Genomic DNA, 16948 nt, shown 5'->3' with positions numbered 1-16948 from the left:
TCTCCCAGAAACCCTGCGTCCCTGTGCCCCCCACCCCAGTCCCCAGATGACAGCCACAGATTCTCCCCAGATGTCCCTGCTGTAAGTCCATTCCCAGAAAAGAAAAGGTGTGGCTTGGCTGTAGTCAGCACAGGGTACCAGCCCCACTAGACAGGCGCCTGTGTTTGTGGGACTGAAATATGAATAAATAAATATGGTCACCTGCCTCCTTTCTGTGTCCCCTGCCTGCTCAGGGACCTAGCCTAAGGTGAGGCACTACTCCAAACAATTCTTATTTCTGTCTGGTTACCTGGCCCCAGGTGAAAGGAGTGGGCACGGTTGGGGGTTGGGGAGTTGGTGGGGGCAGGATCCTGGGTCTAAGAGAGAAGGGGCCGGAGGCCTGGACTCCAGGGTCCCACCAGAAGAGGGGAGCATCCCCATGAGATCCACGACTCCTGCCAAGGTCTGCAGTAGGGAGGGATTTATTATCACTAAGTGGCCATGACAGAGCAGGGAGGGGAAGGGGACACTAAGGAGGCTCAGCAATCAGGTCCCCTGGAGGCAGCGATTAAGGGCTCATTACCCGCTGGGTGTGGGGGGAGGCTGGGAAAAGCCGCAGGAGGAGGGCTGAATTGGGGTATGTGCAGGTGGATGAGGATAGTCTAGAAGGAAGAGCAGACGTGCTCAAGGGGGAAGTAGAGTCAGGACACTCCCGGGAAAGATCATGAAAAGAGAACCGAATGGGGCGGAGGGGGAGCAGGGAGAGGGAACACCAGAGCTGGCAGCCCAGCTGGCTAGGGCAGCCCACAGGGTCACGGCTTCTCCAGCTGGACGTCCCCGTCTCCGATGTGGAGGCTGCCCACGTCCTGGTAGGTGCCCTGGAGGCCTCGGGAGATGTCCTCATACATGGAGCAGTCATCCAGGTTCAGGCCCTGGGGTGAACATGTGGTGGGGGGCCTCAGCGCCCTGATGCCCAGATCCTGCCCCCAGATGACCCCAGGGAGGACCCCCATGAGAACCCCAATGCACATGCCCCTTGCCTGTCCCCACCCACTGCTCACCTCATATAGGTTTTCATCTTCGTAGTCATCTGGGGCGTCCATCCCAAACTTCATATTCTGCCATCGTTTCTGGGAGGGGGTGATTGGGAGGAGGGGGTGTGGGGGGAGAATATGTTTCCCCCCCCGAACAACACTCTGGGGTGCCAAGAGGTGCTTTACCAGAGAGGATAAGGACTGGGCCCAAAGCCACACAGCAGTTGAGTGGCAGGTGTCTCTGGGTCCCCGCCTTACTGCTCTTGCACAAATAACAACTCTGCTAGAAATGGCAGTGGCTGGGTTGGTTGCCTGTCACCTAAGGCAGGGTTGGAGCAATTCAGTGACTCCAGGAGGACAGCCAGTCCCCAGTCTTCCCTGGACACATCTGAGGGCCCCTGTGCTCCTGGGGTGGGGGGCAGCTAGAATGAGACACCATGGCTAGGGTGTGGGGGGCTAGAGTGAGGTACACCTGGGGTGGGGAGTGAGGACAACCCTGCCAGGAGACTGAGCAAGGATGCGCCGCTGGGCCCTGCACCCTTTACAAATTCAGGTGTCCCTCAGTCATGTGAGGATGCTGTCACTCTCCCATTTTAGGGGGACCTCCACCTCAGAGGGCCCCAGTCCCTAGGGGCTCACCCTGAACAGCAGCAGCGTCCCAGGCACCACGGCGCAGAAGAGCAGGACGATGCCCTCGGCTGTGATGAGGTTGTTCTTGGTGGCTTCTCCCATGTCCAGGAAGGGTCTGGGGAGCCGCTCTGAGAGGAGGGGAGCCGCTCAGAGCACGAGGGCCTCCCACCCCCAACCCGCCAGGCATCCCAGCCCTGTCCTGGCAAGAACGAGACCACCGAAGCCCTCCACCTGCAGTGAGCATGAGTGGGAATGCAAGTTTGCCCACAAGGGAAAGGGGCACCGGCTCCACCCCTACCGCACAGGTGGGGCAGGGGTGGGGCGGGAGGGGGCCAGGGCGCCGCTGGCTGGCTCACCTCGCACGCGGAGGTAGGTGCCGCAGGAGTACTGTTGGTTGACTTTCTGGTTGAGGCCTTTCTCCTCCACCCGGCACCTGTACAGGCCTCTGTGGCTCTTGTTCGCGGCCTGGATGCTCAGCTCGCTGTGGGGGCCCTGGCCGTAGCTCCAGAACATGTCGGGCCAGGTGGCATTGCCTTGGATGATGCGCCACCACGTGACGTTGAAGGTGCTGTCGCGGCTGCTGTGGTTGTACAGGCACGGGACGTGGACCTCCTCCCCTAGGCTCACGGTCACTGAGGGTGGGCCCTCATCCACCCACAGGGCCTGGCACCTGGGGCCTGCAGAGATGAGGAAGTGTTGGGGATTGTGATGGGGACCCAGGCCCCAGCAGTGGCAGCAGCCCAGGGTGCCTGTGTGTGTTGGTGGGGGCGGGTAGAAGGTTGAGGACACTCCCCGGGGAGGAGAGGGGGTTGGGGAGGGGGCCCACGGTGCAGGGAGTGAGGTTGCCTCTGTAGGGAGAGTAGTATCGAGGGGAGCAGAGAGAGGGCACACCTGTGGAGGATGGGGACAAGGACACCCATTGTCCCCCCATCTCTCCAGTGTGCCTCTTGCCACCCTCCCCACCTGTGCTCTGTGCTTTGGCCCCACTGAACTCACAGGCATTTGGATATTTGGCATCCTAGTGGCAGAAGTGCCCCTGTCCAGGGAGCTCTGTCCAGAATCCATTTGGGCCTCACTGCCTCCGGGAGGCCTTCCAGGCTCACTCTCCCATCAGTCCCCAGCCCCACCTGACACCTGGCGCTTTATCTGGTGTAATCTCACAAAAGCCTTAGAGGTAGTTTCTCTCATTAACCCATTTTATAGGTGGGACAGCTGAGGCCCAGGGAGGGCAAATTTGTTGTCTAGCATCATGAGGGCAGCAAGAGTGGTTGGTGTTTCAAACCCTGAGCCTTCAGGCCCACCTTGCCCTGTGACCTCAGTCCCCATTCCCATTGCTTCTGTCAACCTGGGGGTCAGGAGTGACCTTAGCTGGCGGCTGGGCTGGGGGTTAGGGGAGGGCCTCAGCAAGGTGGTTGGCTGCTGAGGAAACCCCAGCCCCCCCCCCCCCCCCCCCCCCGCCCAAGGCCAGCCTCCTCTGGAAGGAGGAGGTGAGAGGTGAGGAAGAGAGGAGGAGGAAGATGTGGGGAGAGAGGCAGCAACCTGAGCCCCAGTGGTCACAGCCCCACCAGCTGGCATTGCGTGGGGTGGGGGTGGGGCAGCCGGGAACGGCAGCGTGGATGAGGCACCCCCTTCCCCAGCACTAAAAGGGGGCTCCCTATGCAGTGGGGTGACTGAGATTCACAGCAGAGAAGGAGAAACCCGGTTTCTTCTTTCTGAAGCTGAGCCCTACCCCCAAGTCGCCTTCCTGCCCCAGCTCTGAAGCTCAGTCAAGGGCAACCTTAGTTCCTTATTTTGACCTGTGGGGTTGAGGGGGTGGGGAAGTCGTCTGTCACCCCTGTCTCCTTCCATGTGGCTGTGGACACCCCTTAAACTTTGCTGAACCCCCTCCGGCCTCCCCTCGTTCCTGCAGCCTGCTCCGGAAGGCTGCTTCAGGGGCTCTCCCAGCACCGGCCCCCCCACCTGCTGGCTCCTCACCCCCTGAACAGGGCCTTTCTTTCTGCCTGAGCCTTCTCTCAAGCCTCCTCAGTCCTCCCCACCCCACTGCTCGCCCCACCCCGCCGCCCCCAGCACCAGCCTGTCAGCCACGTACCCAGGTCAACAGTAGAGATTAGGAAGAAGAGCGCGATGGTGGCGCGCAGCGCTTGGAGGACTCCAGGACCCCCAGGCATCTCTCCCAGTGGGTTGGTTGGTCTGGGCTGCAGCAGTCCTGGGGTACCAGATTCCACCTCGGCTGGCCTGAAACCCCGCCCTACTTCCTGCCCAGCCCTGCCGGAGATGGGCTCCAATGGCCCCGCTGCTGAGCCCTTCTGCGCCCTTTGGCTCTGGGCCGCTGGGGCAGCCCCTGTTGGTGAGCTGCAGGCCCCTGGTGGAGAGAAACTGCTCCCTGCACCTGTGGCCATAATTCCCCTGAGGGGAGGCTGTTGGGAGGGAGAGGAAAGAGACCAGTCCTGGCAAGGAAGCCCCAGCCAGAGTTCAAGGTGCCCCTGCCTGCTGGCGGTCTGTTGGAGTGGTGGTTCTGAGCCTGTTCTCCGCTCCACACTGGCCTTAGGCAGAGCTCATGTCCTCTCTGAGCCTCTATGTCTTCACTTCTTGGCGATGGAATCAGGATTTAAAGGGGTTGTGTGTGCAAAGTTCTGAACACACGGCCCAGTCCATAGTAGGTGCTCAGTAAAAGGTGGTTTGTATTAATGCTCAGGAAATAAATGAGCTCTACGACTATCCGGTGGCTTCCTGTTCTGAGCCTTGGCATTAAAAAAAAATTTTTTTTTTAAATTTTAAAGCAAATCTCTACACAAAGCGTGCGGCTCAAACTCACAACCCCAAGCCAAGTGTCACATGGTCTACTGACCTGGCCAGCCTGGTGCCCCAGCCTTGGCATTTTTAATCCAAGAGATGAGCACAAGTGTATCCCCCCAGTATTGTGACCGGAGATGATGTTCCCAGCACCTGGGGAGTTAAAGTCACGACAGGATCTTGATGAGAGTCAGCCTCCCCACGATTGGGCAAGGTAGGCCACCCCTCCCCACCCCATTTTTACAGAGAAAACGGGCCCAGAGAGATGCCATTGCTTGCCCCGTATAATACAGCTTGCGAGCAGGGGAGCAGAGATTCGAAGTCACTTATGTGTGCCCACGTGCCTTTGAGCATTATTTTAGGTCACGCAGAAGGAAACGGACTTTGAGGAGTGGGGGTGGGGAATCACAGGCGATTGTTGAGATGTTTGTGAGCAGTTGGGGCACTGTCACATACCCACGCAAGGAGACACGGAGTGGGGGTAGTTAGCTCACGGAGATATTTGGTAGCAAAAACTGAAACAGAAAGTCTGTGTGCGGCTGAATGGGATGCTCACAGTGTGACGTAAGCAACTAGCAGAGTAGTACTCAGCAGGGGAAAAGGCAGTGCTCCACTCGTCAACACACCTGCATCTCAGAAATGAGGTGAAAAGGACAAAAAACCATGTAGCGTACAACAGTTGACTTGTTTTCAAAAGGCGAAACATCAGGTGCTGTTAGGGACACATGGGTCTGTAGTTGAGGTGTGAACCCACGCAGGTGAGTGGCACCCAGTTCCTGAGAGGGGTTCCCTCTGGGGGAAGGGAAGAGGGCTGGGGCTGGGAGGGGTACACAGACGACTTTGACCGTCCTGGCTTTAGGTCTTGTTTTACTTAAGTTGGTCAGTGGAGGGGCGCCAGGGTGGCTCAATGGGTTAAAGCCTCTACCTTCGGCTCAGGTCATGATCTCAGGGTCCTGGGATAGTCCCCTGCATCAGGTTCTCTGCTTGGTAGGGAGACTGCTTCCCTCTCTCTTTGCCTGCTTGTAATCTGTCAAATAAGTAAAATCTTTAAAAGAAAAGAAGTTGGGCAGTGGGTCCATGGGTCTTTCTTACACACTAATAGGTATACTGTTTTGCATGCTCGAAGCGTAATTTAAAAAAAAATTCAACTTTCACCCACACAGAGGAGCATGGGCCTCGAGTTCATGGTTCCTGTGTTTGACTCTCAGGACCTGTCAGCTGACTGGTTGCTTGGGCCTCAGTTTCTTCTCCAGTAATCTGGGCTCTCCTGCCCACCCTTTCCCAGCCTTGAGAAAAGGACACAGTTCCCCTTCTCTGGCATGGGAGCCCTACTCGCTCCCCGACCCTCTGGGGACCTAGGTGTTCTTCTGTGACCATGGCTGTGTAGCAGGTTACCAGCTCCTCCACAGTTTAGTTCCTTCTAATGACACCCCCTCCCACCCCCCAGGAAGAACTCCCTGGCGCAGACCAGGCAGCCCTACAAATTCCTCTCCTTCTTTGGCAAGTCCATTTCCAGGCCCTCGACTGCCCCCCAGTGGCCAGAGGGACATCTGCTGGATCGCAAGCCCTCAGGCCCGGCAGGCTGATTGGGGACACCCACTGCATCAGCCAGCAGGTGGGCCTGGTGCCATGTGTGCCAACCCGGTACTGGGCCTCGCTGCATTGTGTTCTCTTGCCTACTCCAGGACCTCTTCGTCCTCAGTTGACAAAAAAGGAAACGAGCCCAGAACAGGGAGCGGCCCAAGGCCATGCCCAGGCTCATAATCCCTTGGGCCTTGTTTTTCCACTTCCCTTACTTCCAAAGGGCAGTTCGTTGCAGTGGTTAGAGCCTGATTGCCTGAGTTCAAGTTCCGGTTTTGCCACGCCTTTGCTGTGGTGCACAAACGATGACCCAACTTGTGACTTGACTTTCCTTATGTCTAAATGTGGGTGCTTCCGGCACCTTCGCAGGATTGCCTAGTCTGTTAAATTTATTACGTACCTTGCCATGTGGCGGGCTGTTTAATCTGTGTAAATCCACCAGCAGACTTCTGAGCTGGAACTGGGAGGGATGACAGCTTCATTCCCCACCAGATGTGGGATTGTTTTTTCTATCCTGAACACGAAGTAAGCAATGGGTCATGTGCTTGGTGTGCTGCTCTGTGCCAAGGCACGGTCTGTATGGCAACTGCAGATCCCTCAGGAGTGATACAGACAAGTGGAGGGCTCAGAGGAGGAATAAATTGCTCAGGATTGCACAGAATTAGGGTCAGAGCTGTTAGTCCAGTCTGAGTTCAAAGCCCAGACTTCACACTGTTAGTAAATGGATCCCAATTACCGGGCTGGGGAAAATCAGACCTTGGCCAAGCCAGCTCAGGCTCAGCATCTCAGTGCTCCCCAGGCAGTGGGTGGGTTTGGTCACATTGGGTCACTTCTCCAGGCTCAGCTTTCTGGGGTCTGCTGGCACATGCCCACTTAAGAGCCCTTTAAAGGTCCCACCCCATTCACACCAAGAGCCAATCACCACGCAGGACCCTAGAGGTGGTGCCACCTGAAGGCCCAGCTCAACCTCTGTGCAGGAGCCCGGCACACTGCTCCCCTCAGGTGGTGGCGGGTGTGGAAAGTGGCACCCCACTCCACCTCTGGGGAGGGATGAGCTCCAAAAGGTACACACCAGGAACACTCAACCACCAGGAGTGAAGGCTGGCTGTCCCAGTCTACCTCCTTCAGAGAAAAGCCACCTGCCCCTCCTGCTTTGTTCCAGCAGCGGACAGAATGCCAGCTCTGCAGCCCAGGTCCAAAGTGGGGCCATGGCTTCAACAGCCACTCCTTTCAGTTTTCTCATCTTACTGAGAGCAGCAAAGGCAGGATGTGGGGGGAGGGGCAAGAGCCTCCAGTGGCTATTGATGCCTCAGCCCCCCAGGGGGCACCCTGGGCTGCCCCTTTCAGGAGGGAAGAAGTGAAGTTCAGGGCTCCTTCCTCGCGCCCCACAGTGGAAGGAAAACAGCCAGCCCAGAGAGAGAGAAAGAGACCCAGGCGAGGATTATGAATGAGGCAATTTATTAACCCAGCATTTGTTCTAATGCTTCTTGTTGGCAGCTGCCACCTGCGGGAAGAGATGGGAAAGTAATTAGGATCAGGCGTGGGGTCTGTGTTCAGACATTCTGGAGCAGCTCCCACTACCCAAAGGACACCAAGCAAATGGGGTTGTGGCCTGAAGCAAGTTCCCCGGGTCTGATCCCTACACCCTCAGGCACTTCTCCATTTTACAGATGCACCAACTGGGACTTAAGGATAGGAAGTGGGATTCCAACACCCACTGCCCTATCACCCACAACGATGTCCATGCCAGGCTCTGCCCTGCCCTGGAAGAGTTCACCAGCTCCTTCCAGGCTGCCCCCGGACGGCCAGGGGGCTGACACCTATTCTTTTGCTCCTTGACTAAGTGGCTAAGCCCCCTTCAAAGCTCCTAGGAGGCCCGAGTCAATGATACATAAAGAAGAAAACCAACAAGGGGTCCATGGCTGGTGCTGGGGACTCCCACTGTGGTACCCACTGAGCCCTCACTACCAACCCCTAGGGGTCTATGGGGGTGGGGGGAGACACGACTGGCTCCAGGCAAATGGACTCTGCCCCAAGGTGTCCAGCCAACAGTCATCTGGACAGAGGCTGGAGTTCTGAGCTGGCCTGCCTCCCCCTCTCCACACCCGTCCCATGTGGTGCTCAGCAGGCATGAATAGGAGGAAACAGTGCAGCCCTGATCCTAAGGCCGCAGACATGGGCAGAGGCAGCTGTGGGGAACAGGTCCTGCTCGAGGAGCAAGCCCAGCTGCACCGCAGGCTTGGGGCCCTTCACCCCGGCACCAGCATTTCCAACCGGCTCTAGCAGGAAAGCAGTCAGAATTTTCTCCTGCCCCCCTCCCCACCCTGGGCAGTGCCCTCCAGGGAAGGACACTGACCTAACAAAGCTCAGGCTTTGAAGCTCCCTGTGCAGTGACTCAGGGACCCAGCCCTGGCCCACACCCAGGCCTCACCTGTCCGGCGATTCTGTCCAGATCTCTCTGTCCCTGAGGTGTCAGTTTGCGGCCCCTGCGGGAAAAGTCATGCAGCGCCCTGTGAGCACAGGCTCTCAGCCCTGTCACTGCCAGGCCCCTCCTGGATGGGAGCCAGGCTTCCCAAGAAGGCACCTAGCCATGAGCCCACAGGACACCAGCCAAGTCTCACTGAGGGCCCCAGTCAGCTGCATTCTAAGGAGATGGGGGCAGGAGCGGGAGCCCCCCTGGGAGCTGCCGGGTGTCGTTTGTGCAAGCATTAGATCAAAAGCCCCGAAAAATCAATTGGGAAAAGTTAACGAGCAGGCTAATGAAAGCGGACAGTCGCTAAATTACCTTCCTGGAGCTCGGGGTAGTCAGCCAGTGAGGTCGGGGTGAGGCCCCTCACGGTTCGCTTTTCTGCAGAATCCCCTGCCTAAGGGGCAAGCTGCAGCCTGTGCAGGACAGACCCAGCACTTCCCCACACGGGGGAAGGATGGTGCTAGATAACTTCATTATAGGTGATCTGACCCCAGGCTCTTCATCACTCCCCCCACCCCTGCTTACCCATCTTGGTCCTTTTCCACCATTTTCAGCCCCTCTAGGGCTTGCAGAACCCTGCGGGCCACGCTCTTGGAGCCTCTACTGAAGTGGCTAGGCATGACCCCGTTTCTCTGGCGTCCCCCGTAGATCTTGGTCATGGAGCCGACCCCAGCGCCGCCCCGGAGGTACAGGTGCCGTGCTGTGGAAGCTGCGGGTGTGTGTGCAGATGTGAGGACGCTTCTCAAGCAGAGAAGGCTCCTCTCCACAGCCGAGGCAGGCCGTGGGAAGGGCCTTGCTCAAGGTCACACACATATCACTTGTGTGTGTGGCTGCTACTTCTTCCCATTGTATAGCCCCGGGAACTGAGAGTACACACCAAGACCCAGTGGCAGGCCACCACTGCCCAGCTATCCCACACTAAGTGTCCCCGCACTCTGCGCCCAGCCTGAGAGACTGTAGGGCCCGCCACAGCCGTACTGCCGTAAGGTGGGATTCTGTCCTGCAGGCAGAGCCTGGCAAATGCTTAAGTTGTGACTGTCTACCTCCATGTGCCCAGGCCTGAGGGGCAGCAGGGTAGGAGAGCCAGGCCACTACCCAGGTGCAGCCCCCTGAACCCCTCAGCCCCGGAAAACTCAGGGTTAGAACAGACACCCCATGCAACCTGCAATGGGTATCCCACCCCACCAGGGACACAGGCTTCTTAGCCCTAGCCTGGCTTGGGCAAGTTGCCGGTCCCTCACTGTTGTGTTCAACAGGCCTGCTTCTCCCCGGGGCCCTGTGCCATCTGCTTTTCGTCTTCTCCCCGAGGCAGTAAGATGGTCTCAGGACCTGGCCTGCCGGTATGGCCTTGGCTCGCCACTCACCCTCATCTGAGAACCAGGAGTAATGGTCCCTCAGAAGAGCGTGGCTGTCACTGCCCAGGCGTCTAGCGTCGTTCTCTTTCACAGAAAAGCCAACAGGCTCCGGAAGACACTGGCCTCATGTCACACAGCTCTGAGGAACAGCCCCTCAGACTGTTCTGGCTTTCTACCTCAGGGGGCCACTGAATTGTGAAGGAACTGGGGCCTGATACAGGGCCTCTAGGTCACTCCAGGGCTCCTGAAGCCCAGCACATAAGGTTTAGTCCTGCAGCTCAGAGAGGGAATCAGGACTCAGTTGGCCAGTAACCACTAACTCCCAAGAGCCGGTGCCAGGCCATGGCCATGACCCTCCAGTGCTGCCAGCTCAGGGTGGGGTAAAATGGGAACTCCTCCTCCCTGCCTGCCCCCTCAGAGTAGTTCTTCCCCAGCCCCCTCCACCCCTGTAAATGGTCTCCAGATATAGCTGAGGGCTTCTGGGGGCCACAGCACAGCCGAAACCACGCCCACCCATCAGGGCCACCACACACCCGCGCCTCAGGTTCCCTGCTTGCAGTCTCTGCTCACTTTAAAACCCTTCTCCTTGGTTCTTGCTCCCAACACCTCCAAGCCCAAAACCCCCTTCCAGAGACATCACCGGAGCACCCCAAACTTTCAGACCAGCTCATATGCCCAGCAGCGGCCACCCTTCCCCACCGAGCCTGTCACAGAGCATGTGCTGACTGGGGTGGAGACCTGCTCTCCCACGCGGGATGCACCCAGGGCTGGGGAGTGCAGGACGGACTCACAAAAGGGGTGAGATGAACACTGAGCCCACAGAGCCCAGGAGAGGCCTGGCCAAGACAGGACCAAGGCTCCACCCAGTCCTGATCTGGGCTCCGTATGAAAAGGAGTGGCCAACCCGAGCTGAGCACTAACACCGGGTCTGAACCCCAACACTGCTGCTCAGCAGCTGTGAGTCCGCCCCCGATTCCAGCGGTCTGGGCCACGGTACCCAAAGGGCAAGATTTCCTTCATCCGAGAAGGGAGCGTCAGAGAATAAGCTCCAGCCAAGTCCAGCTGTTAGTTGCTTCAAGGAAGGCGAGGTGGGTTCCATTAAAAAGCTGCATAAAATCATCCAGTGTGGTGTCAGACATCACAAGCCTAGGTGTCCCCCCACCCACCCCACTGATACTATTTTCCTGACCCATTATAAGGGAGAGTATTAACTTCACAAATTGAAGAGTATTATAGCCAAAATAAACAAAATACTGACCCATTTCCTACACCTCCCCACCCCTGCTGGAGACCCAGGTCCCAATCCCTTTGAAACAGAGCTGTTATGCCACAGATCCCCGCCATCCTGCGGTGTATGAGGGGCACGATGAGCCAGGTGTCTGCACAAATGGCTTCTCCTCGAGTCCCTCTGAGGGCTTTCTGCTGCGCTCCTCTTGGGGAATCCTGTCCCTAGTAACCAGTCTGCACCTCCACCTGCAAAGGAAGGACCAGCAGCATGCCCTGTGCACTGGGCACCAGGTGGAGGAATGTCACAAGGGACTGGGGGGAGACTGGAGCACCTGGCAGACCACAGGAACTGCACAGGTGTCTTCGCAGCTCAGCATCTCAACAGCTGGTTTTAAGTTCAGATCTGTGATCCCACCCTGACCTACTGGGTCACAAAGTGGCCTCCCAGATACATCTTGCCCTCTACCCTTCTCTGCTGAGCTTCTAAGGACAGACTTACTTTCCCGGCCTTGTCATCCCTTAACTTGTTCCTGCATGGTCTACAAGGCCATCCTTCCTGTAACACAGCAGGAGTCAGAGAGGACCAGGTTCAATCCTATCATGAATCGCATTCAGATGTCCCAATTCAGCAGCAGTTGGCTAACAAGACAATGGATTCTCACCTCACTCCCAAGCAGGACCTTCTGGGAATCAAGAGGTCAAGAGACTTGCCTAAGGCCATACTGAAACACCCTCTTCACAAAGCCCAATGGTGGCCTTTCCTTGACGCTCTTAAGAGCAAGAAGCTCCTGACACAGGTTCTTTCCAGCCCTACCTCACCCTTCAGCCCACACCATTGTGCCTCAGTACTTCTCACTCCTATAGCTCTGTCCCTCTTCCAGAGCACCCTCAGGTGGGTTCTGCCATGTCCTGTTTTATCCACTCCCACCCCTCAGCGATCAAAACCTGGTCGCTCCACGATGGCCCCCACATGCCTCCAGACGTCAGTCCCCACACCACCTCCTGCCAGAGCTCAGCCTCCAGCACAGACTACTGCCCCACTGTGCTCTGGTTCCATACCCCAAGGGGATGAGCCAAGGCCCTATGATCCAGAGAAGGAATAAAGCACATACAACACAGACCCTGGTTTTGGAGTTAGCCTCCAGGACTCTCCCACTGTCAGCCTGCCTGTCTATACCTCAGTTTCCTCTTTGGTAATGTAAGTATCTCCTAGGATTTGTCTGGAGTATGAGCTAGCCCTAACGAGGTGGGAGCATTCCAGCTGGCAAACTTCCCCTGCAAAGGGTTAAAGTCAGAATCTTCGGTATAGTATGTCACGTAGGATGTCACAACTGCAACTCTGCCTCTGATGTGAATATAAAATAGGCATGGTAGTGTCCCAACAAAAAGGTACACACTCTGGGGTGCCTGGGTGGCTCAGTGGGTTAAAGCCTCTGCCTTCGGCTCAGGTCATGATCCCAGGGTTCTGGGATCGATCCCCACATCGGGCTCTCTGCTCAGCAGGGAGCCTGCTCCCTCGACCTGACTCTCTACCTACTTGTGGTATCTGTGAAATAAATTATTAAAAAAAAAAAAGGGTACACACTCAACAAACCTGGGTCTAGAACCACCACGCTCTGGCTCTAAGGCAGTTAGGCCACGATCAAAAAGGGAGTAAGGGGGGGCAACTGGGTTGCTCAGTTGGTTAGGTGTCTGCCTTTGGCTCTGGTTATGACCCTGGGGTCCTGGGATGGGCCTCTCACATCAGGCTCTCCCTGCTTGGCAAGGAGCCTATGTCTCACCCTCCCTCTGCCTGCTGCTCACCCTGCTGGTGCGTGTGCTCTCTCCCAAAGGAATTAAAAAATCTTAAAAAAAGGCATTTGGGAACCTTGAGGAAAGGAGGCCAGGAGAGCAGGTAGAGGATGCACACTTCATGTGAGTTGTCAGAAAAGGAGCAGGGCGGGCAGAAAGAGATCACAGCCACAGTAAGACTCATCTGTGTGTACTGCCCAGTGTCTTTAACTAATTTCCCTCTAAGCTTTGCCCAACTAAAAAAAACAAAAACCATGAAATGCAGCCAAGGGAAGAGAAGTGGAGACCCGCCCCCTCAAGTGATGGCGTAGGTGCGGCAGATATGAGGCATCACTGTCTGGGATGTTACTTGACCTTTCTGACAACAACCACAAAAACAGAAACCACCAGTACTACCTGATAAGTTCTGAATTAGGCAGATTAAACAAAATACACGTATCTACCTGACCATACCAAAAAGGCTAGACTTTTTCATTTTAGATCCGAAGCCGCCTTGACCAACTGATTCTTGGGGCACTGCCAAAGATCATTCAGGGTAGCCTTGTTTCCCAAGATGGATGGACGGGGTGGTGGTCTCATTCAGGCTCCAACACTGATGTGCCCGGGGAAGTCATGTCAGCTTCCCTCCACCAGCCCCATTTTCTAAAAGCACAGCAGTGATGCCCACCACATGCATATGCCACCCACCCTCCCCATGAGTTGGCCGTTTCATCCTCAGTGGTCTGAGGCTGTGGCCGAGACCTACTGGCCCCTACGTCCAGTCTAGAGCCTGAATTAGCGTGGATCTCATGACATTCCACGCATGAGTCCATCACAAATCTACGAAACTGTCTGTGCTCCAAGGTGCCAAGGCAACCTGTACCGAGGCCAACTCTTCTCAAGGTCATCCTTCAATCTTCTCAATTTCCAAACCTTGCTTCCCACCTACTTCCTATCTGGAGACAAGCTTTGGCCAGGATGGAGCTCCTATACCACAGAGGAAGGCTGAAGGTTGCAGAGGCCAAGAGCCCTTAGTGAAGGCCTATGCAGAGGCTGCCACCTCGAACAGTCTTGCACCGAGCACCCCCTATAATTCCTAAATTAGACTTTTGTAGGGTGACAGCTTGGAGAAACCAGAAAAGTCAAAGACAGGTGCAAAACAGCACTGTGCTATCAGGTGCTACATTTAAGTCATTCATTCCAAGTTGGCATCACTGGAAGACTTAATAAAAGGGGGGGGGGGGCTGGCATGGTTACCAGGGTGACTATAGGCCTTCTTTGGGCCCTTGGGACCTACCAAGATTTACAGCAGTGATAAGGCCAGACCTCCACCTCTCAAGAAAAACTTACTAGAGAGACAAGGAGAAAGCTGGCCTGACGATCTGAATAAAAACTAGACAGTTGACTTGAAGTCTGCCACAAGTACACTTAACAGCATTTTTACAGCCATAAGCTCATTTGATTCCCACTATAATCCTGCAGTGGTACAATCATTAGCCCCATTTTAGAGAGGACCACAAGAGGCACAGGCAGATAGAGGTCACACAGTCAAGTGGTGCAGATGGACCCGAGTCTAGACCGCATTAACACAGAAAGGTAAATACCTCCCTCTAAACATGCCCCCTTTGAATATGAACTTATTTGACTCTAGGTTTTCCTGGAGGCTCAGAGAAAGCCGCAGGTCCTCACACAAGCCTCTTACAGAGAGACTCAGAATGTGAAGATACTGAGTGTCACACAGGGCACGCACAGACAGTCCGAGGTTTCTCCTCACACTGCAGGCCAGCTATGGCAAAGAGTTTCACCTCTCTTGCAATCTTGGGTTCAGAGATAATGGGAAGGTACGGTGTGTGCTAGAGCCACCCAAGCCCCCAGTCCCCAGCCAGAGGCCCCAGTTCCTCACCAGCTCGTGTGTAGAACCAGTTCTCATCATAGGGAGCAAGCTCTTTATGCTTGGCCAGCTTGACGGTGTCTACCCATTCAGGGACTTTCAGCTTCCCAGACCTGGGACCAACAGTGAGAAAGGCACGACTCAGAAGCCCGCACACTCCACCCCCCAAATCCCCTCTGCTCGGCAGGACAGCAGGTTAATAGGAGGCCCATGTGTCCCAGAATGCAAAGCAGGAAACCCCACTATAAGCCAGACACTGCCTCACACAGACAAGAGAACTCCACACGAGACCTCACACCACCCCTCCCTAGAAGAAAAACAACGCCCACCGAGGAGCCAGGCGAAGACCACAGCCTCCACCTGCGCTAAAGCCCCGGTCCCCACACTCACTTTTTGAGGAAAGCTGCCAGAGCTCTGACGAACTCCTGCTGGTTCACGTCTTTTACAGTAACTCCAGGCATCTGAGGGAGAAAGAGCAAGCACGTGAGCTCAGGACCCGCGCGGACGAACGACAGGGGCCGGGACCTCGCCCCACGCGACCGAAACCGCCGCACTCCTGTGACTTCCCAAGATCCCGCTTCGGGACTGGGCCCTGAAGGCCCCTGCGCCTGTGGGTGCTCGAGTTCACAGCCACTCAAGACCTCTGCGCAAGAGCAGGGCCTGGAGCCGCTGCGGAAACGCTGGAAGACCCGAGCCCCCGATCCGAGAACGGTCCCCGCATCCACGCCGCCCACCTGGTCCGGTCTCGTTTTCCGGACCGCGCCGACCGGGCATGTTCGGGCCTGCCGCTCGCACGTGGCTGCGGCTCCAAGGGGCGGAGCGGCCACACACAGTCGCCCCGGAGCCCTCGGGCACGCGCTCCCGGCTGGGGAGTCCGGCCCTGACGCCCCGCGCCCAGCCCGAACCGGAGCGCCCGCCTTACCGTGCGGCCTCCGCGCTGCCAGCCAGGGGAAAGGGAGCAACGGGGTTTCCCGGGCGCACAAGTCGGGCGTCGGGTCTCGCGAGAGGTTCGAGAGCTCGCGAGAGCGGAGCCAGACGAGCAGCCCCGCCTCTCTCAGGGCGAATCAGGCTTCGTCTCTGCGGAGATGGGCGGGTGCGTGGGGAGGAGGCTGGCTCGCGAAGGGAGAAGCCGAGGGCGAGGGGATGGAGGCGCGCTTCCTCCCAGCCTTTTGCCCTCCGGGTGTGAAACAGAGCTCCCCTCAACTGGGGGGTGTGTGGTTTCGTTTGAGTCGATTGTGGCGGAAGGAACAGCGGCGGAGGACACGGTGGTGGCGGAAGTTTTGCGGCATTTGAATGGACGGGAGAGTGACCCGGTTACCACCCCCTTTCTGGGTGGAAGTGGCTTTTCGGGACGGAAGTGGGGCTAGTAAGGGCGGAACTGTGACGGGGAAGCCTGCGGATAAACGAGGAGGAAATGTGTGCGACCACCAGTTCTCGGGAGAGCAGGCGGAGCCGGACCACCCCTGTTAGGGCGGAAACTGCTTCATCACGGCCCAGGCGACCGCTGTGGGAAGGAGGCACCGCAGGCAGGGAGGAGACCGGGGCTGGGACAAAAAGGCAGAGGCGGGACCTGCGGAGATGTTAGGGCGGCTCTGCAGCCTAGTGCCGGAATGTGTTCGCTCAATGCTTCGGGAATCTATCCCGCAGGGAGTCTATCCACCTCACTGACCTGTCCGGGTCCAGTCTGCCCACTTGCCCTTTGAGCGCTTCAATTTATCCGTGAAGAGAAAGAAAATACAATTTAAATAGATACACTGAAATCCCGTTTTAAATTCCTGCTCCTGTACAAGGCGTATCAAATTCTTTTTTTTTTTTTTTTTAAGATTTTATTTGACAGACAGAGAGGTCACAAGTAGGCAGAGAGGCAGGTAGAGAAAGAAGAGGAAGCAGGCTCCCCGCTGAGCAGAGAGCCCAATGCTGGGCTCGATCCCAGAAGTCTGGGATCATGACTTGAGCCGAAGGCAGAGGTTTTAATCCACTGATTAAAATCCACTTTTTGTGTGCCTACTCTGTGCCAGGCACAGATAAATGTTATGTAGTGTTACATGCGTAATCTAGTGTAATCCTTGTCAGGTCCAACAATCAAACACTGAAGGGACTCACTTACTGTCCAATAAAGTTGTTAACTTGCTGCAGAAAGGGAGACATTTAAATGTGTGTGGCTATTATGTTGAAAAGATAGAGTTTAGGGCGCCTGGGTGGCTCAGTGGGTTAAAGC

General features: G+C 56.5%; 2 protein-coding genes across 3 annotated transcripts; both read right to left on the bottom strand.

The window, feature by feature from the left end:
* Positions 1-445: 445 nt before the first annotated feature.
* Positions 446-4051, bottom strand: CD79A (CD79a molecule). Its single transcript, XM_082710951.1, has 5 exons — positions 3733-4051; positions 2000-2320; positions 1653-1771; positions 1041-1109; positions 446-911 (listed from the first exon to the last, which is right to left on the bottom strand). Exons 1-5 carry the CDS (start codon positions 4040-4042, stop codon positions 792-794), a joined length of 939 nt encoding a protein of 312 aa, XP_082567077.1. The 5' UTR covers positions 4043-4051; the 3' UTR covers positions 446-791.
* A 3407-nt stretch (positions 4052-7458) lies between these two features.
* On the bottom strand, positions 7459-16058 carry RPS19 (ribosomal protein S19). 2 transcript variants are annotated; one of them, XM_082710952.1, is made up of 6 exons: positions 15653-16058; positions 15121-15191; positions 14743-14843; positions 9013-9196; positions 8449-8503; positions 7459-7521 (listed from the first exon to the last, which is right to left on the bottom strand). In XM_082710952.1, the coding sequence occupies exons 2-6, from the start codon at positions 15189-15191 to the stop codon at positions 7495-7497; spliced, it is 438 nt and encodes a 145-aa protein (XP_082567078.1). In that variant the 5' UTR covers positions 15653-16058; the 3' UTR covers positions 7459-7494. The 2 variants fall into 2 exon arrangements, with proteins under 2 accessions (XP_082567078.1, XP_082567079.1); XM_082710953.1 differs by having other exon boundaries at positions 15465-15682.
* Between the last annotated feature and the right edge of the window lie 890 nt (positions 16059-16948).

Source organism: Mustela nivalis (assembly GCF_964662115.1).
Source record: "Mustela nivalis genome assembly, chromosome: 18".
In the NCBI taxonomy this organism is placed as follows: Eukaryota; Metazoa; Chordata; class Mammalia; order Carnivora; family Mustelidae; genus Mustela; species Mustela nivalis.
Note: the sequence above shows the minus strand (reverse complement) of the source record. Positions and strands in the feature narration are given on the sequence as shown.